Source organism: Ischnura elegans, chromosome 9, assembly GCF_921293095.1.
Source record: "Ischnura elegans chromosome 9, ioIscEleg1.1, whole genome shotgun sequence".
Taxonomy (NCBI): Eukaryota; Metazoa; Arthropoda; class Insecta; order Odonata; family Coenagrionidae; genus Ischnura; species Ischnura elegans.
This window is the reverse complement of record NC_060254.1, coordinates 15,184,473-15,205,618: the sequence shown is the minus strand read 5'-3', so window position 1 is coordinate 15,205,618 and position 21,146 is coordinate 15,184,473. Positions and strand designations below refer to the sequence as shown.

General features: G+C 37.9%; 2 protein-coding genes and 1 long non-coding RNA gene across 6 annotated transcripts; 1 reads left to right on the top strand and 2 right to left on the bottom strand.

Moving 5' to 3' along the window:
* LOC124165253 lies at nucleotides 1–2,098 on the bottom strand. The gene is made up of 2 exons (XM_046542573.1): nucleotides 1,066–2,098; nucleotides 1–617 (listed from the first exon to the last, which is right to left on the bottom strand). The coding sequence occupies exons 1-2, from the start codon at nucleotides 1,877–1,879 to the stop codon at nucleotides 340–342; spliced, it is 1,092 nt and encodes a 363-aa protein (XP_046398529.1). The 5' UTR covers nucleotides 1,880–2,098; the 3' UTR covers nucleotides 1–339.
* Nucleotides 2,099–2,803: 705 nt separating this feature from the next.
* On the bottom strand, nucleotides 2,804–4,975 carry LOC124165254. 4 transcript variants are annotated; one of them, XR_006866178.1, is made up of 7 exons: nucleotides 4,930–4,975; nucleotides 4,202–4,376; nucleotides 4,016–4,116; nucleotides 3,750–3,892; nucleotides 3,408–3,652; nucleotides 3,197–3,328; nucleotides 2,804–3,109 (listed from the first exon to the last, which is right to left on the bottom strand). It is a non-coding gene; the product is annotated as an uncharacterized LOC124165254 (long non-coding RNA). The 4 variants fall into 4 exon arrangements; XR_006866177.1 differs by lacking the exon at nucleotides 4,930–4,975 and adding an exon at nucleotides 4,720–4,923; XR_006866176.1 differs by lacking the exon at nucleotides 4,930–4,975 and having other exon boundaries at nucleotides 4,202–4,923.
* A 43-nt stretch (nucleotides 4,976–5,018) lies between these two features.
* Nucleotides 5,019–21,087, top strand: LOC124165252 (enhancer of mRNA-decapping protein 3). The gene is made up of 8 exons (XM_046542572.1): nucleotides 5,019–5,393; nucleotides 5,467–5,666; nucleotides 5,757–5,905; nucleotides 6,889–7,048; nucleotides 9,769–9,922; nucleotides 16,666–16,883; nucleotides 19,499–19,764; nucleotides 20,403–21,087. Exons 1-8 carry the CDS (start codon nucleotides 5,230–5,232, stop codon nucleotides 20,565–20,567), a joined length of 1,476 nt encoding a protein of 491 aa, XP_046398528.1. The 5' UTR covers nucleotides 5,019–5,229; the 3' UTR covers nucleotides 20,568–21,087.
* Nucleotides 21,088–21,146: the final 59 nt, after the last annotated feature.

Sequence of the window (21,146 nt, the reverse complement as noted above, 5' to 3'; positions counted from 1 at the left end):
TTTTAAAATTTTATCGAAATATCCAATTGCATAGTTTTCTCTGAAAGTAATTCCGTCACAAATGGAATTGCCCAGATATCTGTGTGATTTTAAGCACTAATAATAAATAATGAATCTAATCTCCATAACAACCATAAGGAATGTCAGCTATAAAGTTTCCAGTATCTGTTTCCATGTGAATACATTGACCAATGATATCCGAGGGTTAAATGGCAATTGAACTACCTTTATCAAGGATTCTTTTAATGTGGTTTACCATTAGCAGTTGAGTTTGAAGAATGGGAGCCTTGTCAATCGTCACTTCTTGAAGCATAACAACAATGTAACTTCTTTCTCTACTTAGAAAGTGGTAATTGGTTTTATGAATCCCCTTCTGCCATCCCCAGTTTTTACCCAGGAATCGTCATTTTTCTTTCCCTCAGAATAACCCTTAGTTGTTAGGCGCACCTTCCTATCCACCATTCTACTATAACTATAAACAGTCTCCTCTAAGAAATCAACACCTAATATTCTCAGGCACTCCAAGTCCTCTGCACTCAAATGATGAGTTGTTGATTTCCCAATCAGAATAGATTGATTGCATTGCACGTGGAATGAATACCTCTTTCCAGTGATGTCTGTAATAAAAAGTAGAGGCTCATCTGAAGATGCTAAGCATTCACAAAAGTTTGGATAATCTTTAAAAGTTAAGTATCTGCGAGTGAGTTGTATGGCGACTCTTCCAGGACTTGTGTGCATTTTATTCAAAAAATGATTCTCACCCTCGAAAACAAAAGTACTGTAAGCCCAAATAGCCAAATAAACCAAAAATCTGAAACTGCTTTTGTAACATGTAGCAGTAGGTGAACATTGTACGTCATAGCTGTTTCTCTGAAATGCTGTTGGGTGAGAAAAACGTATTTTCTTAGGTAGCAATGTGCCAATTCTAATTCATTGCCTGTTATAGAACCTTTGAGCAGAATGTAAAAAGATGCTGAGAGCAGAGCAAAGTGTTCAAAATATTTACCATTTAAATGACCATCAAAACAAGCAATTGAATAAAAAGTAGTAAAGCTCTCCACTCACCAGCTGTGTATTTTTGTATGTGCGTAAGTTCCCTGGGTGTTCTTGTTATTGATCTTGGAGGCCTGATCTGCATTAGACGCTGGTTCATCACATAACTTTTCTCTGGATCACCTAAGTAATATGGAGCACCAGCTGTGTTGAGGAGTGCAAATACATGAGCACGAGTGACTCCTAAAAGTGCATTATGCATAAAATCAACAACAACCCCAGAACCCAAATTCAAGTATGGATGTAAATAAACTAATGGGGTAAGGCCTTTACACCCTCTGTAAACTCGCTCTTTGGTATTTCTGTTATTTCTACGTTCATGAGCAATTTGCACGTCTACAAGCATAGATTCTTGAGTCCTCAATGCAGCAGGCTCTTTACATACAGTGAATCTACGTCCACGCTGTGTGTTTTCAGCCCTCTGATAACAGAATGTGCATCCCATGTAACCCGAGAAAGATGTCAAGTTCAAAAATTTATATTGAGCTCCTGAATCTAATACCGCCAAGATAGGGATGACTTTACTACGTTGCTCCACACCATTGGAGTCTTTCCAAGCAAAACCATCATTAGCAAGTTTTTTCAAATCATTAACAAAAGGCTTCAAGAAAATATTCATGTTCGGCTGTTTCCGACCCACCCACATACCAGCATAAATCAGATATTTCTTCCTTGTTTGTGGAGACAGTTCATTGATATCCATAAATAATGGCCAGGCAGCCTGCGTAGAAGATTCACCCAGAGCTAAACCATCCGTGTTAATTGTAACTGAAACGTTTTTTGGGTCTGAAAGAGGTTCACCAGGTTCACACAATTTTTTGTACATGACTTCCGGAGGTCAAAAAATCTATTATATGGATCTATGAACTGAAAAACCGACTTTGGCACCCTTTAAAACCTATGATTCGACACTTTGGTTGTCATGATGGCCCGACGTTTAACTCTATGACTTTTGACCCCCACTGTGACCCTTGGAAGTAAAAAAAATCAACAATGTGGATCTATGAACTGCCTAGCCGACCTTGGCACCCTTCAAAACCTATGATTCGACACGTTGGTTGTAATGATGGCCCGACGTTTAACTCTATGACCATTGACCCCCATTGTGACCCTCGTAGGTCAATTAGTGAATAATACGGGTATTTGGACAATAACAATGACTTGGACACCCTATATGTAAAACCCATGGATCGACACCTTTGTTGGTATGCTATTCTTTTTGCCACCCTTATGACCTTGACGGTGACCTTACAAGGTCAACAGTTGAATTTTCGTAAATAAAAGTGTTATTTTCGGGTTTCTCGTGCCCGAAAATCTAAGAATTGACAGCTTGGTCTATGAAATTCAGACTTTTTTCTATCTCGATTTTTTTAACATTGAAACCCCATAAGGCAAATTCAAATTTTATGTTTGGACCCACATTTGTGAGGTCAAAATTGTAAAATTTTGCTTACACACAACAAAACTTAGGACCTTTCCCCATAAGTGTGCCAATTTTCATGAATATTGTTTGGTGCAAAGTTACTAAAATTACAGGTCAAAAATGACACACGACCCTTGGGACAGTCTGTATAAGAATAAACTCTTCTTTTTAAGATACCACAATTCATGTGAGGCATGTGGTGATAACTCAGAATTGCTGATAACAATTTGTGATCTATGCATTTTAAGGACAACAAACATGACTCCTTGCATTGCAATAAAGGAGTTCAAGAGTAACAAGAGGGGGTGGAATAAGTTTGCAGCCATATTCAAGAACATTTAGGACTACTTTTATTTAGGCTCCAATCCTTCAACCAAGCTGGTATTTGACAGTGTTTACTGTGCCTACCAGAGTAGCTGTTAAGGTCATTGGAACACTTAAGCCCTTCCTCCACGTCAAGGTAGTAGGAAGTCATCCATGGGAAGGGAAAAACCAAGTGATTATGTTTCTTATAATAAACAAAAATACTTTTCAAAGTACACAATAAAACTTTTTAAAAGAATAACAACCAATGAAAATAAAAATAATGGGTATTAAAATAAAATAAAGACTACCATCTGAGTATGAGGACCTCTGAAAATGAAATGGAAACATTGTTACTTTAAGACCGCATTCGAAATGTCATGACAAAGGAAAGGTGAAATTATTCTAAATGCTCACGCCTATGTGAAATACTGATGGATAATGTGATTCTGGATTCTTTGGGCCCTCTCCAAAGCATCTCCCATTGGATCTCCACCATTAGGCACCACGTTGCCTCTTTCTTCCTCAGGTTCTTCATGAAGAGGAACCCTTAATGAGGTTTAAACTTCAATATATTCATTGCTATACAATCTCCTTCCTGAGTGATACAGAAAATAAACAAACTTACCCGAAATGCAACAAAATATTGTGCAAAATGGCACAAACAGAAATTATTTCTGAGGCCCGTTGTGGTTGGTAATGCAGGGTGCAGTCTCATTGGAGACAACTCCATCGCCCTTTCAGCACCCCAAACAACCTCTCCACAACACTCCGTGTTCTACAGTGAGCCGCCGTGTAGCAGAACTCTGGAGTCCCTTCCTCTGCGTGGGGGAGAGGCGTGAGCAGCCAGGGCCAATGCATAACCTGAGTCTCCTGAGATTGAGATGTAGGGACAAGAATATAATGACACACAGAACAATATAGTCATCATCTGATTGATTAGTTTCTAGAAGCTTGGTATAGCTTTTACCAATCAAAAAATACATCCCAAATCTTTCTTGATGGGCATCCATCAGCATTCTCCTCACCCTGCTGTAGGACCAGATGAAGTGGTCATGAACAAACCCAGGGTATGTACAAATTTTCAATATTTTCACCTGGTCATCAAAAAATCTGAAATTGGAACGTTACATACACATGAAGAACACACAGTATATTGGTAATACATAGCCACATCACTGTGAGGCAAAGTTCATGAGCCACAAATCTAAATGAAATAAGGAACTGCATAGATACCATTTGAACATTTAACGAGAAGCCCTTGTAGTTTCTATATCCCTCTGCATTTATCAGAGGAGTGACAATTGCAATATGAGTGCAATTTATTGCACCTATAACTACAGGGAATCAACCAATTTTTTTTACCAAAATAAAAACCTTTCACTTCAGTGTAATATCACAACATATCACTTCATAACTAACCTTTCCCCTATGCACTCCCATGTGGCCCTTCTTGGAAATTTTACCCATTTGGGCAACATTCTACGCACCATTGCTCTTGTCACCCGCTCCAGGCATACACTCACAGTGTTGGCTGACAGAGAGGAGAGCATCTGGCATCTGTTAGCCCACGCCTTTGTACCTTTGATAAGTGGGGCTGCAATTCAGTGCACAGAAGCGTTAAATCAATTCTAACACAGTGTTGAATCATTAATTCTTTCCAATATTTTACGCATTATTATTTGTAGTACATAATAATAGTGGTGAGTAAAAGGTGAAGGTTTATTCGGCAATACATAGACATCAAAAGGTTCCCCTTTGACACTTTCTTTTGGCTGGGGATATCACAACGAAGGAAAAATGAGTATCTTATCTCCCTGTATTGAACAATTTAAAGTGGTACAATATTGACAGAATCAATATAAACTCTACGCTAGAGAGCTACAGTAATTGTTAAGAACATAAGCACCTGTGTGAGCCAATTACGTTATTGAACCCACCTTACATTTCCTGAAATTGTATCCTTACCCTAAACAAAAACTCAACCATTACCAACAAAAACTAAACCACCTCTAATGACAAAGTGAGGAACGTCAACTGTTGATTTACAGTTTTGGGCTCAAATACGATCCTCATCATTAATTTTTCCCGAAAACTCTCAGAAGAAATGAAGGACTTAATCAGTCTTAACCATTTTAAATAGCAATTACCATTTGAGCCGATTGGCGGAAAAGTGAACGTAAACAACCAATTTCGCTTTTCGTTTGTTTACTACAGCGTACGTTAAGCGTCGTCTGTGTTTAGCTGGACACAACGTTGTTGACAGTTCTATATTTCATATTATTTGGGGTTTATTACGATTTATAAACGTAGATATCACAATTTAATATTAAGATAATCAATTTTAGTCTATATTTTTACTTCAGGACGCCCCAGTAAAGTTAGTAAAGTGTACCCATATGTAGTACTGAGGGTGTCAGTGGCACTGTTTTTCTTCGGATCTAGTTAAAATGTCTGAAAATTGGGTAGGTTATGCTGTGTCATTAGATTGTGGCGATACATTGGGTAGTTACCAAGGCCACATTAGCGCCGTAGATACGAAAGAGCAGACGATAACTTTGACAAAGGTGTTTCAAAATGGAATTCCTCATTCTTCTCCGAGCGTTACGTTAAGGTAAGTGCCCGATGTAATTACCGTATTGCCTACTTAAAGATGTATTATATGTTATATTTTTTTAACATTTTAGTGCCAGAGACATCAAAGATCTTAAGATAATTGATACGTCCCCAGACGCAGCCACAAATTCGGTTTCAATTGCCAAGCCTAGTGTTAAGAGAACAGGGAGGTCAGTTAGTGAGAGTCTAACTACAACGAAAAACAGTTCTCCGATGGTTGATGTGGTAAGGAAGCAAGTGACTGAAGAGATGGCAAGTCGTAATCATTCAGGTACTTAGTATTTCTTGTTGTTTATCTTTTGTTTCTTTAAGAGAAATATCCCCTCGGGTCGATTTGTGTTGATTGATTTTCTTTTGATAGTTTCTGAAGGTAATCGCACTCCGAGCAAAAAGGATAGATTTCGAAATCGTTGGACTGACAGGAACGAGGCTTGCTTTGGCAATCACATAGACAACACAATGGATCAAGACTTCGATTTTGAAAAAAATTTAGCCTTGTTCAACAAGCAGGTATGCTTTTTTATCTCCATTGAGTTACAATATGTTTACTCAATGTATTTCGCACTTCGGGTCTTGAACCTTGGTTCGGAATCGATTCCATTCTGTGAGGCATTTTTCTAATGCAATTGATGCATAATTGTATAGGAATTGCAATTTCACTTGCGATACATACAATTGTAACTGGCGTAACTGCATAAGGGGTGTAATATTTTGTCCCCATTAAAAATAGGCCACAGCATAACAGTGGCTGAACCTAAACAAGCAAATTATGGTACTTTGGGACTTAAAGTTATCTGTAGGCTCGGGTAAATAAGTAAAGTTATCGTCGATTACGAGCTAGTAACGTATACAATGAAAGTAACAATTCGTCTTTCACCATAAGGAGTAAATTACAAATAAAAATTACATTTTGTTAAAAGTAATTGTTACAAGTTTTAATTACTGCATAAGTAATTGTTACAAGTAATCCAATTGCTTTTACTCGGTTACTTACCAACACTGATCTATTTCATAAAGCACAATAAAAAATCAACCTCACAGCTTTGAAACTGAAAGAAGTGAAAATGAAATTGAGTCAATGATTTTTAAATTCACTGTAGAGATTTATCTATTAATGATGTTAGGTTTTGTAGAATAATCTGTGTTAAATTTTAATCAAGTGAGCCATTCTGTCAACGATCAGGTGAGCTTTTCTCTCATCTAGTTGCTTATAAATGTATGCAGCAAATTTTAAAATTCTCAGAGGGAATTACAACTATGACATGTACTGATGGAATTGCATATATAAGGAAGTGCAGTGTAATTAACTCAGCAAGGAAGTTTAGTACAAGGATTTAGGTTAGTGGCTTTGTAAACTAATTTTGTGTATTTTTGATTGCTTAAGTTTCACTTCCATAGACAGCCGGTATCCAAGTCTACGGGAAAGTCGTGATCAGTGCTTCCCATAATAAGTTTTAGCATGTTATTTATAAAAATGAAATTTTCTTTTCTAGGCTGTATTTGATGAGATAAATGCTTCACAGAAGCCAGACATACTTCGACAAGCAGATTCAAACCGGCAGTACCGACATGATGAGAACATTATTGGTTCAACTCCAATTATATACAAGCAACTGATTGTCCCCTCTCCAGATCTCAAAGAATATGTCACAGGTACTTTTTTGTAATCACAGTTTCTTCTTCAGAATTGTTGCAATTTTATGCACTAATGAGTTTTGTCAAGAAAATGTATTATAAAATTTATAAAAAAATAGGTGCATTAAAAAAGGTGCTTAAAAATAGTAATTTGAAATAAGACAAATAAATACGTTGGAAATTATTGAAAACTGTTGGGTAGAAACTCACTAACAGTGGAACAACATTTATAAATTTGCTCGCCCTTCAATTTGACCTTGAACTGAATAGTCATGGGAATGGAACGGATATTGATAGGATGTTTATTGTACGCAGTGGTAGGGGTGCAGCTAGGAATTAAGGCTAGGGAGGGTTTCAGGCGCAATTAATACTGGGGTGCTTGGGGGTGTGGTATACCTGCCAGAGTAATCGGGAGGTGTGGGGGCCCTCCGCCAGAAAAAAATTACGATAAATGGTTCAAAATGTTGAGTTTTAAGGCCTTCTGAGGGATATTTTGTTAATACTCACACTATTCTGTAAGCAATATTAATCCAATAAAGTAAAATAGATTTAACTTAAAAATTCTCTGGACTCTTGGGGGGGTTTTACCCCCCAAAACCCCCTCTCGCTGCGTGACTGCACAGTGGCTTTGCATTGGATCTTTTAACCCTTTCGTGCCAAACATTGGTAGTAGTCACTGGGAATTTTCATACTCAAGAGACCTAACTACGGCTCTAGCTGGCATGGAATTTTCAATGCAAATGAATGGACGGCGGCTAGAACCAACACTGGGAAGGGAAGTGACCTCTGAATTAGCAATGGTCAGAGATATTCAGGCTCTTTCTGGGACCCAGCCTAGTGAGACCTTATTCCCACTCCTCAGCAATTAGGCCAGCACTTTCTACTCATTTATGATCCTCCTCATCACAGAAATTATTTGCTAAGTGGTTTTATTGTCATTGGTTTTTGCAAAGACACATTTTGTTGTATACTCTAAGTTTTTATATTTTGAAATGAATTCTTTGTATTCTTTATGTGTAAGCAATTTTTAAATGAAATTTTAGCATTACTATGAATGGACTACTGGTGTTAAAGTCTTAGTATGTTCCTTGTCGATACTTCCACTGCACAGATGCTCAACAATCGCTCTCTGAATCAAATCTGCTCATCTAGGAGCTCAATAATATGAATGCGCATAGCTAGCAGTGTCCGAATCATTAACGCTCAGCTCCGAAGCTTGGAGAATTGGAAGTGAGCGTTTATACTCAGGCTATTGCCAGCTGAGTGCATAAGTACTGTTGGTCTACTAGATGAGTAGATTTGATTCGGTGGGCGATTGCTGAGTGTTTGTGCAGTGGAGGTATAATTATGTTTCTAACTTAGTTATTATCAACGCTAGAAATCTGTTTAAAATTACAAAATGCTAAAAAATAATAGTTATTCTTACATAAGTGTAAATTATTGGAATCAAAAGCAATATTTTTTTAATAAATATACTGCTAATGCAGTAAGTTGGCCATGGATTCATGCTAAGAAAAGGTTTGAGGGTCAAGTCTAATGGCCGTGGTAATACCTGGGCACTCCGTTGAGTTGGTTCCCAATTTGGAGGGATGAGAATACCTGGGTAACTCCAAAACAAAGCTCTGCAGGGAGAGGTTTAAAATATTCTCATGCTACTCGTAGCACGGAAAACATTTTCCTCTCATAGGTACCTATAGGAAAGGATGAAACAGAGGCTGAACGTGTATTGGAGGGTGTGTATGTAATTTCTAGAGTGTGTAATGGATGTGTTATATTAATAAATGGAGACTCACAAAGTTTTTGTTTGAAGTTGTGTACTTCACTTTACTGATCACCACCATTCTATATGGTGTGTTTTACTACTTATATGGCATGCAACAGGAAAAACCACTGGAGAACAATCGATCTATGCTAAGCATACAAAACTGCGAGGTAAAGAGTGCCGCTATGCAATACTTCACCATTTTCAGCATCACAAACTATCATACATCTAAATGACATTCTCAAGTGGTCTTATTGTAGTCTAATGATGTTAATACCGATTCTATTCCAATTTTTCATGCTACCGCATGTAAGAAAAGTAGGATCATGAAAGTTGTCCATGATTTAGTTTGGTGTAGATGCGTAATATAACTAAAGTGTGTGTAAAAGAAGTGTTATTACAGGCAAGATAACAATTTTACCAATAAAATATAGTTTTATTCAGTATCTTTGCAACAATATCTTTTGATTTACTTGGATTTCATAAATTTTAGAAAATTTTAAGAATTAAATTTTTCTAAATTTGTCCAAATAAGTGCTCACAGTTTGTTGTACAGATGAATGATGATAAATTTCATGCATTATAACTTGTACCAATCTATTTAAAACAGCTAAGTGAAGTTTCATCTCCTGAAAAAAGCTTTTTTTCGACCAACTTCAGATTATTGTCGCCTGTTCTGGTCTGTATGTATTGTATTGAATTCACAATTATGTAATTAATTTGTAGCTGTTTCATTTTTGCTATTGCTCATGAGTTATTACATATTGTTGTTCATTTAAAAAGTGAGTAGAAAAACATGGCCATATAATTTAGGTGTTCAACTGTAGCAAAGAGGTGGCTGATTCCAAGGCAGTGTATCTACCAATTCCTTAATTCTGATGGAACCTTCATACCTATCTGTAATAGAGATAAATACATAATTTGTTGCTTTGGTTTTAGTAGTCCCTTTCAATGTGAACTTTTCTCATATCCACAGATACAGGCTTGGTCGTCCCGAGTGTGACACCTGAACTACGCCACCAGCTGTTTGCTGCTGCAGAAAGGTTGGGACTGTCAGTGGAACGGCAGACAGAACTATTTGGTAGAGCTGCCACTGAAATTGCCTTGCAGTTACTCGGTGGAAGCCACAGGTAATTTGTAGAATCTTTACTCCACCAGCAATATTTGCGGCACAATACAACAATGAATATTTACATGCGATCGCTTCTTGGTTTCACCAGCTTTTGAGTCTAGAACCAATGTCAAAAAGAATGTACACCAAAATTATTTGTATAAACTAGAAAAAAAAGTAAAACTGACCCATCAATTTGTATGGAAACTTCTATAAATTGGATGGCAATTTGACTCAGGAAAATCAGGTGAGGAAAAAGTCATAGCAGATTTTTGTAGGCTTCTTTCGAAAACTTACCCTTCCAATGCACATTGGCATTCCCCACATAATATTTTCAAGGTTCCTCCAGGCTACAAGTCACGTTTCCCTATCATCGTCTTCTTCCAACTCCACCTACACCCTCTGGCCACATCATGAGAGAGACTCTTAGGTGTCATCTCATTTCGTGATCATGGGGGTGGAAGGGAATATGGAAGATGAGTGGGCAAGGTGGCCACACTGAATGTTTCCATACCTGCATGTCTAGTCTGCTCACAATTCTACCCTGGGAAATTTGTTTTATGTAAATTAAATTAAATAAATAGGCCAATTTTTTGCCAATTTACTTAGCATTTGGGGGAGCATCAGCCTACTCAATTTCTAAGCCAAAAATTTTATTTACATTTATCATATTGTCTTTAAAAGAAGGTTATATTTATGCTCAAAGTATTTTAAGATATGAAGGTGAGAAGAGGTTTCTCTCTAGATAGTAGTAATGGACCATGTTCCATAAGGTAAGAGCAAGTGGTTTTGACTTAAGAGCTTTCCTTTGATCCTCTTTTGAGTTTATTCGTCCTTAATATACCGTGTTTATCTGATAATAGTCTCCCCTTTTTTCCAAAAATGCCCTTGGTAAAAGTAAATGGGGGACTATATTCAAATGCATTTTCTAAAATTTTCCCGAAAATGAAAAATATATCGGGATCTAGAATAAAATTATGTTTAGAATGAAGTATTGTTCATTGTATTTTTCATTATTTTGATGCCGACAGTAGTACTTAAACCCTATTGCAGTCTTACCTTTTGAGTAGACGCGAGAGGTTGTACATTGCATTTGGTGTTGCATTACTAATGGAGCAGTTTAAAGAAAATGTATTTTGCATGAAACTTTTCTAAATGGTTTTGGAAAACTTGAAGGAGACTAGTTCATATATAACGTAACACGTGGCATAATCCAGAAATACAAAGTGTATTGCATGGGGTGCAATGGCTCCCCTAAATTGGGCTACTGCCTCAAGGATTGCACCAATACCCGATGGCTCAAATGGAATTAATGATGTGATTTCCAGCACATAACAACTGCTACATAGAATGCTCATAAAATGAAATACACATCATTGGACTTAGGGGAAGGACTGGGGACCCACAAGTTTCTTTGAAGAAACCAAGAAATGTATTCAAATACATATGTCAGTGCAGCAGCAATCTTACTGAAGGGTTAATCTCACTACAATACCACTGAATTAGAAGACCACTTTACCCTCCAAATTTATTTTCCTTTTTACGCTTCCCTTAAATTTTACATTTTGATTTGTCTTTTTTGTAATTTGACAGGAATATGTTACTCCTGGTGTAAATAAATTTAATTTTACAATGTACCTTCCTTTGTTTGTCCCAAAATATGAGTGCTGTGCTGTTAACTTTTCCAGAAAAGTCCAGGAAATAAAATAAATTTGGACTGCAAATCAGGGAATGTGGGTGACTTTGTCTATTCGCTGGGGATCTCTCACTTTTGCATTTCACTAATGCACTTCAGTTCCAGAGAGTTGTCTACAGAGTACTCACAATATGGCAACCATAGACTACCTGGTCTTAATCGCAGCATCTGAGGTGATCACCCTCGGCAAAAATATTCCTGCTGGACTCTTATTCCTTTGATGCTCATTTCCTCTTCCATGGCCATTGGAAATCCTGTGGAGCTCCCCCGACTCCATTAAAGACTTTCATACATAGTCAAAGGTTCACTGGAAGGATGCCAACTGCTCACTCACCTTAATCCTTGGGGAATACTTCATATCCTCATTATCTCCTGAAGAAGGAGTGGCCTTTCTCCATGACATCGTCGAGGCCATGGAAAAATATTTGGTTCCCTTAGTAAAGGGGAGGAAAAAAAAGTTCCATACATGTTTTAAAGCAGGCACAATACACATTCTTGGAAACAGAAATCATGCTTGATGCATCCACGAGGCCATCCCAAACTAGAAAACTCACCATTCCTTTGTTTATCTCCACCAATATTCCAAACTCTTCAATTCTACTGGCTACAAAAACTATGTGCGGACTGTTTCTTCCAACTTTTCCTCCAGTCCCACAAATGGGGAACTTGCATGAATTTTTTTTATTTCACAGGCGGACAGAAAGTTATTTTCTGAATACAACAAAGAAAACCGCATGTATATCTGAGTTTTCCTTCGCGAGATATTCAATGTTAAATATAACGAATTTTAAAGCGCGGGAAAAACTCCCTCACCCCCCAAGCCACTGCCGACGAGGCCTCGATGACGTCAAAGGTGCCTAAACATCACGCGAAGCTATTGTTGTGATTGTTTGTAATAGTTGCCAGCAGTTGTGAGAGCTTCGTTTGTTAGACGTGTTGATTATTTTCTATTTAAAGATAAATATCCGACGATAGAGGCTTGGAAGCCCTCATATTTTGCATTATTTATAATATTAATATCTGAGTAAGGGCATAAAATATAAAACTGGAGCAGTTAAACCAAAATTTTTACAATACCTAAATAACATCGTTGTAGGAGTCTGAGCCACGGCCGTAGGAAGGGGGATACGTTAATGGTAAGTTGATGTTATCGACGGCATATCATTCATTTAAGTATGTAATTAGAACGATTTTGATGTTTACTAATGTCCGCTATGCTTTTATATACAATAACTTTATACGTTTATTCGTAGGTACCGGAGAATTCGTCGTTTAGGATTGTCTGTGCTTGTATTATGGGGTGAGTTCCAGTCAATGCAACTTTTGCTCGCTGATTGGAGATATCTAGGAACATTTTTGTGCCAAAATAGTGTTATTTTCAACGTGACATCTCCCGTTAAGCTACTGCTAATAATCACAGTGCCAGTGGTTGTAATGCACAAAGTTTGACAAGGTTGAAAAATATCGGCCAAGAGTTATCAGTGTTCCATCGTGATTGAATTGTGAAAAGTGCTATTACGCTATCGATAAATGTCTAACAGTAGTGTAAAAATTGTCAGTGGCGTGTTAACCTCCGTTGTTCACCGTAGATATGACATTTCACGATCAAGCTATTGAAATACGAATATATATCGTAATAACTGTGTGTGAAGTTTGTTATTCCATTATTTCAACGAATAGTAGTGAGAAAAGTCACCTGTGTCACTTGTGTGTGCTAATTTAAGGGTTTAAATCAGTGAATAAATAGTTGTTTCCATCATAACGAGCTCTGTTATTGTAAGTTGTACGTGATGAATATAAGAATGTGACAGTGACTTCCAGTTTTTGATAAGAGTATTTGCCTATTTCCCACTATATTTTTATGGTATATGCTAGTATATTGTTTATGGATTTACCTATATTATTGAAATAGATTGTGGCTTGTGTGTGTTGGCAGCGGAACCGATTCGCGATCTCACATGTGGATTGTGTGCAGATTGTTTTGCTGTGAATTCGTACCGTAGGACGGATAGGACTACCTTCTCCGCTAATTCGGCGTTGCCAAATTCAACAGCACAGCTTACTCTAATGTCAACAGCACAGCTTACGATCGTTATCCTCTAGTATTACAAGTTTCTTTTACATCTCGATTTGCCGCCGACGTATAGAAATAATTTGTCTTAACAAATTTTATGAGGGCCGTGGCATCAATTTTTGGTGTCCTAAAAAAAAAGCTGGTGTCCTAACACCCCATGCCACTCGCCTTTTAGGCGGCTTGCGGGGTATTATGTAGATGTAGATGAATTTCAGGTGTACTATTCGAACGAGTGGCAACGTTATCTTTCATTTTTCTGATAACTAAAACATACGAAGTGAAACGCTTGTACTTCATCATCCCGATGTCGCATTATTAATATCCCAAGTAATAATCGTGGCACATTAGTCAGAGGAAAACTTGCCCAAGAATAACAGAACAAAATAAAGTGACGATGAGCGGCTAAATACTCCCTCAAAACAAATTTTACATCATGCGCTCAGCGTATTTCCCAACTCCATACGGTTGTTTAGGCACCTATGACGTCACGCCTGGCCTCGGCAACGCTCGGGTGTCTTCGCGCAGTGGTCGGCTCAGAGAAATTTTTCTCGATTTTAAATGCAATTTTTTTATTTCTTTTGATGTTGAATGGAGAAACTGAAGGTATTTTTGCGAGCTAATATATCCATTTTACTCATTCAAAATAGTTTTTAGAGCAATCTACGACCCATGCAAGTTCCTCATTGTGGCTTCTAATCAATCAACACCATAACCATCCCTAAATTCCTGAAGCATTCGCCTTTAATACCAAAAATGCTGTGGGCTGAGGGACACCTGACTTCTTTCTCAAATTCTTATTTGATTGCCTGTAATCTACTTTATTTCAAAAATGAACCCATGCCTATTCTTTTTCTCTCAAATTAAATCATTCTCTATCCCACATACTGATTCCTGGGAAGTTAATATCTCAAAAAATACTATCCACTGCTTACCTGGCCCTGATGGTCGCAACCCTAAATTCATTCCCAACTGCAGTTTATCCTTCTCACAACCTTAGAGTCTCTCGTTCAATCACTAGTTTTTATTAGGAACTTTCCCTGGAAATGTGCCAACTTTATTCTGATACTAAAAACTGGTAGAAAAATTGATGTCTCAAACTATTATCCCATATCATTGCTTCCAATACATACTTCTTTCTGTCTGCGGGTGAATTATTCTCACCAGGATTTACTATTTCACATCTCCTTTTTCATCCTCCTAGGAAGAATATGCTTAACAAATCATGCTGTCTTCCAGCTCCATACCATCTCTGCAATGGACAACTTTAATCAACTTAATGCCATCTACCTTGATTTCGTCAAGGCTTTTGACACTCTTCATTATCAACTTCTCCTTCATAATCTAAGCCAACAGTATGGCATATATGGTATGTTCCTTGGCCTACTTTCTAGCTTTATCTCCCACAGAACCTAGCGTCAGCATCAGGGGTGCAGCCAGGAATTAAGGCGGGGGGGGTTTAGTTGCAACTAATACTAAGGTGTGTGGGGGTATGAAATACCCACCAGGATAAGTGTAAGGTGCGTGATTAACAAATTGCAGAATTTTAAGATAAACGGTTCAAAATGGTGAGTTTTACGGCTTTCTGAGGGATATTTTATTAATCCTTACACTATTCTATTGCTAATATCAATCTAATTAAGTAAAATGGATTAAACTTAAATATTTCTCTGAGCTCTGGGGAGGGGTTTAACCCCCAAAACCCCCCTCGCTATGCCACTGGGCAGCATCGCCAGTACCTCCCCTCCTTGGTCTCCTGTGACATCTAGAGCTCCCTAGGGCAGCGTCTTTGGGTATAACTTTTTCAATTTATTTATAAATGAACTTCCGTCCCAACTTCGGATCCAGGATTTTTTTCTGGGGGGTCTAACAGGCAAATGGTATTCTGATATTTGAGATTAAAAACCACATACAAAAATTGCTATTCTCTTTATGTTAATATGAAAGTTATTATGTGGTATGAAATTAAATGATTGAGACTCCATAATACAAAACAAAATTAACGTAATGATAACTTTATTAAAAATCTTGTCCATTTTTCAAGCGCCTTCCTCCCACTTGCATTTTTCTACTCCATCTGCATATTCTCAGGACTTGACTCTCATAGTGCTCACCTTTATGCTACCTTTCATCCCACCCTTTATTGATCCATTTTATTAATCATGTTTCAATTTCACCATGCAACTTATGTCCCATCTGTCACCAAGGGAAATGTTTTCCTTGCTCCTCTGGTTTCTTCATTAATGGTTCATATACTATAGTATTTTTATGTCCTACTTCATGTTTTTGTAAAATTTTTCCCTCTAAATTGTCTTAATTCCTATGTGTGAAAAATGTGTTAAATAAATCATTTAACATACCTGTTTATTGCCATCATTTATACTAATCCCTGCATTTTACATTTCAAGGTTGATTGAAAGATGCCTTTGAGAAATATACAAAATGGCAAATTGTAATTACATTGAGGATTGCCTGAATCCTGCTCTGTGACAATCTATGCCTGACTTAAATTAATCACCTTTGTCTTCCTGTAAATCCATTAACAATACTCAGGGGAGTGCCTTTGTAGCTTCTGTATTTAAAACAAATGTTTTCCACAGTGTAAGACCTATGTTACTGTCTGCATTCTCCTTGCAGATTTATAGATTCCCCTTGCAACTATCTGCCCCAACCTCATTCACGTCATAGCCTCTCCATCAGTTTTTCTTCCTTGTTATCACACCCACCCTATCACCTTCTCGGCTGTTCACTGACAGTCGGCTTAATGTGTCAACAGTGGATTTCAGGTCGGAGGAGACTAAATATAGGGGAAGCTTAGCAAAGGAAAGGATGCAGAAGGAAGGAATAAGTAAAAACTCAACAATGAAGATGCTGTCTAGAATTCCTTAAAAAATAGCTGTGGAGGTTTTTTTCCAAAACCGTGGTAGATTTCCTTGATCAAACAACTGTTCTAATAACAGTGGAGTTCTCACTTCTCATGTTCTCCTCTTTCCAGACTCAATCCTCACAATGCTCACCAGTGGCCTACGGTCGTTGCCCTCTGTGGACCTCACAGGCAAGGGGCCGCCGGAATAAATTGTGCTCGGCAGCTGGCTTCTCATGGCATCCGCACCCTGGTCTATGTTGCTGACCCTCAACGTCTTCCATCACAAATTTCAGCCGAGCTTGCATTGTACCGAGTCACTGGAAATGGTGTTGTGTCAAACGTAAAAGGTAAAGTGAACAGATAGAAATTTTGCCTGAGCCACTGTGTAGCCCTAAGTTGGAAATTAGGAATTACAATTGTACGCTTTACCCTCTTAATGCTATTCTTCTTCCTGGGTTACTGGTGAGTAATATTTCAATTAATTGGAAAAAAAACAATACAAAGCTGTTTTAATACATATCCATATGTGGTTTCTTTTAATTGGTGAGGTTAAACTGGTTAATTTTGACAAAATATTTTACGTTTTAGCAAGGGATAGGTATAGTTTTAAGTTATGGCAAATTAAATAATGGACTACGTTAGAGCCAATATATCAGCCCACCTTGCTTTTCACCCAAATGGTAAAAGGCGATATATCAGCCTGCTGCACTAAAAGGGTTAATTTTGGGTAATGCACTCATTCACTCTATGGAAACCAAAGATTGGTGTATTGTAGCCTGCCATTTCTTCCTTTCCTAAGCCAGTTCCTAAGTAGTTCCCTGATTTTCTTCATCCTCATGTCCTTTATCTGATATAAATTATCTTTTGCCTTCATTGGTGGGCTTTCCCTTCATTTCTTCCCCTCCATAATATTTCTCAAAGTTTAGAAACCCCTCTTCAAAGATATTTGCCGCCTGCCCTGACAAGCAGGAGTTCACAGCTGTCTTCGTTGTAATTGCAGCGTTTCCCACCAAAATGATATTTAACGTACCAAAAAGGTGGAAATCACTCGGAACATGTTCAGGGCTGTTTGGTGGGTGATCCAAAACTTCCCAGCCAAAACAGTCACTCATTTCCCAGGTCCGAGCAGCGGTGTCAGGCCTTGTGTTGTTGTGGAGGAGCAAAATTCCCTTTGTCAACATGCTACGCCTTTTATTCTGGATGGCGTGTCAGAGCTTGGCTGCGATTGCACAGTAGGCTTCTGAGTTGATCGTCATTCCTTGTGTCATAAAGTCCACTAGCACAACACCGAGCCTGTCCCTGAACACCGTTGCCAAGATTGCGACAATGTTTGTGATCACCGATGGCCGGCCTGAGCGATCTTCATCGTGAATATTCTCGGGGCCATCTTTGAATTCTCCGACCCATTTCTGCACTTTACCTTCGCTCATTGCATTAGCAGCATACACTTCACAAAGCTGGCAGTAAAGGTCTGCAGCCAACATGTTTCTTACTGTCAAAAATTGTATCACTGACCGAATCTCACACACGGCGGGCTATTTGATAATCTTAAACACTTTAAAGATCCAGAGTAAAGCGTACATGTTAGATGCAGAACTGCAACCGGCATGTGGTTGTTTGCAAGGAATTCCGGGAGGCAGCACGCACACTTGTTACGGATGGCGCGCAAACTACTAGTGTATGGCACAATGGACCTTACTTAAAAAACAGGCTTTGTATAATACATAGCATTACCTACAAATTTTGTCCAGGTAAGTTTTTCTCGACTAACCATGTGGGCTTTCGAAGAAAGTTAGAGCTTAATGATTATTCATTTAAATCCCATTCTCTTTCCCAAATTCTCCAGAGTTAACCACATAAGCTGCGTTTTTTTATGATGAAATCCAGTTGTATCTGAAAACTATAATAATTTTCTTCTGTCATGCCAGAGTTACTGCTAATTTAAAAATATGTATGCAAAAATATTCAATGTTGCAAAAATATACAGTATCTACTAGTACTTGACGCACATTTTTTAAATTACATATTTATTCACTCCTGATCTATCTTTTCCTTCTAAAAGATAATTATGTAATGGAAAAGTCTTCATAGAGAGGGGCATGGTTCATTTGATTCACCCCTTTACTTGATTACTTTTTGCCATTTTTTGCAGTTGTGGAACTGGAAGTTTCGTTGGCTTAGTTTTTAAATGCTACATTCAGCACCCAAATATCCACTTAAAGGCCATCAAATCAAATAATAGCATTCATTTGGAACTCTAATGCATCAGTTCAAAAATATTTCACCTAATATTTCTAACCAATTTCTCTCATCTATTGCACTATGTGCTCCACCTATATACAAGATTACTAAGCCGTCATGGTGCTTGAGTAGGTTTTTTTTTTTGTAGACCTCTAGTGAGGTAGAGATCCTATAGACACTGTGGTAGAGTGTGAATGAGATATTTCAGTGTATTAGTGTACATTAAAGAAAACCCAATCAATCCCAATATAATTTATTTCCCATAATGCAAATCCATAAAAATAATAATACATATCTCTTCATCAAAAAAGCCATAAAAACAGCTGGAAATGAAAATTTACTATGTACAAATGTTGCATGTAAGTGGTGTTTGAAATCCCATCACCCTTTGTGGAGCCATCTAGTCAGCTCCTGAGCTCCCTATGAGAGACCCATATGCCCGTATTGGGTTGAAGGCAAATGGATCTTCCCTACGTACTCCTTTCCATAACACTAGCTTTTTAGGCCACAATGAATCGAGAAGACTAGCGTCTTATTTACCTGATATCACAACTCAAGATGCTGCTATGTAGTGAAGCTAGTTTTATGAACAATAAATTTTTTTTGAGACAGCACAAATTACAAACATAAATATGTTATATGTACTTCCACACATGAAGTCTCCCTAATATGGTTGAATATATGATGACTGTATGCTGTTAATTTCCAATTTCTATTTCAGATCTGCCGTCAGTTGCTGTTGATCTCATTATTCTTGCCCTGGAAGGTCATAGTCCTTCGTTCTCTTCAGCACCCAGCAATGGTGGACCCAGTGTGGCATCACATAAAACATTTCCCAGTTCATGGAAGCAATCCTCCTCCTCGCCAGCACTTTCATCTCTCAGCTCATCGACTGGCATTGCACCTGTTGCAGGCTGGGCTCATGAAAACAGGGCTACAGTATTGGCCCTCGATCCACCAGCTACTGGAACGGGAGTGGGAACTAAGGTTTGCTTTGACTGATTGTTGATTTATTATCATTTAGCCTGGTCACAATAATTGTCGTGGAAATAAGTAAATAATTTACTCTGTAGGTACTCTTAAGTGAATTTCAGGCTCTTGGTTTTCCAGACCGTTGTGCAGATCATTATGCTATCCAGATTCATTAATTCCCATAGTTATTTATCTAAGTTCATGGTGTAGGTCAAGGCACAGAAAGCTAAAGTTCCTTGGTTCAATACCTGATGCAGGGGAACTTTTTTCATTGAAATTATTAAGGATTTTCCACCATTATGGAACAGAATTGAAGTATTCAATGATTGGTCCTTTGTTTGACATAGTAGTTCCTTTAAGGAATTCTTAGCCTCTGAGATAAAGTTGTGTAGTCCTAGATGGAAAAAAAAGTTACCATCCAGAAGCTGAAATTCTGATATCCCGACTCAATGTCAAATTGGATATGCCAGCAACCACACCCTAGCTTTAGCAAGCAACAGGCATATGAGTTGGAATGGAATTTGTCTCTCTCCCTTATGTGGTGCTCTGCATATGATCTCTCAATTAGGTCCTTGGAATGAATTGCATAATATTCACCCCACCTGACTCCAGAATTCATTCTAATGTGTAACTTGGTCTTGTTTTCTTTGAAGGTCACCTTGGCCCCTGTGCTTCCTTTATCGCATTCATCGGATAATGGCAAAATCTACCTTTGCAATCTTGGATACCCACTGGGAGCATTCCAAGATGTTGGCATAAAGTATAGATCTCCATTCGGACCAAAGTTTGTGATTCCCCTCTACCTGAATGATATTTGAAGCAAGTACTATCCTCTTGGACTCCTTAGAAGACATCCAATGACTTGCCCCCATGGCATATATGAGTGCAAATTTGGACTTGAGGAGTAAAATAGCATACTCTGCTCTGTTCTTGTGGTGTTTGCCCAGAAGTTCAAACGTTTGGATTGTAACTTTTATTTGGGACCAACTAACTACTCTTCAGTTAGGTGTTTTCATCCTGAAGAAAATAATGACATCTCTTTTTGCCGGTATATTGATCCACTTTATTTATGTAAATATTGAGGATTGGAGGGTTTTGAGGAAAAGTTTTGTTTTCCTGAAGTCTTTTATTTTGGTTTTTTGACTGTTGACAAATTGAGTGATTATGCCTTACTTTTGACGATAAGGGCTTTTTTGTTAAGAAAACTTTAAGTAGTCATGAGATAACTAGCAATGCATCAAGTACTATTGCTCATATGATTAATTGCATGGTGTAATTGTGGAAACTGGAAATGTACAAAATATATCTCAGACACAATAAACTTAGAGGAAATCGGAACAAAGCATATTCTTCATCAAGGTTTTATGACCATTTTTATTTACTGAGCAAACATAATT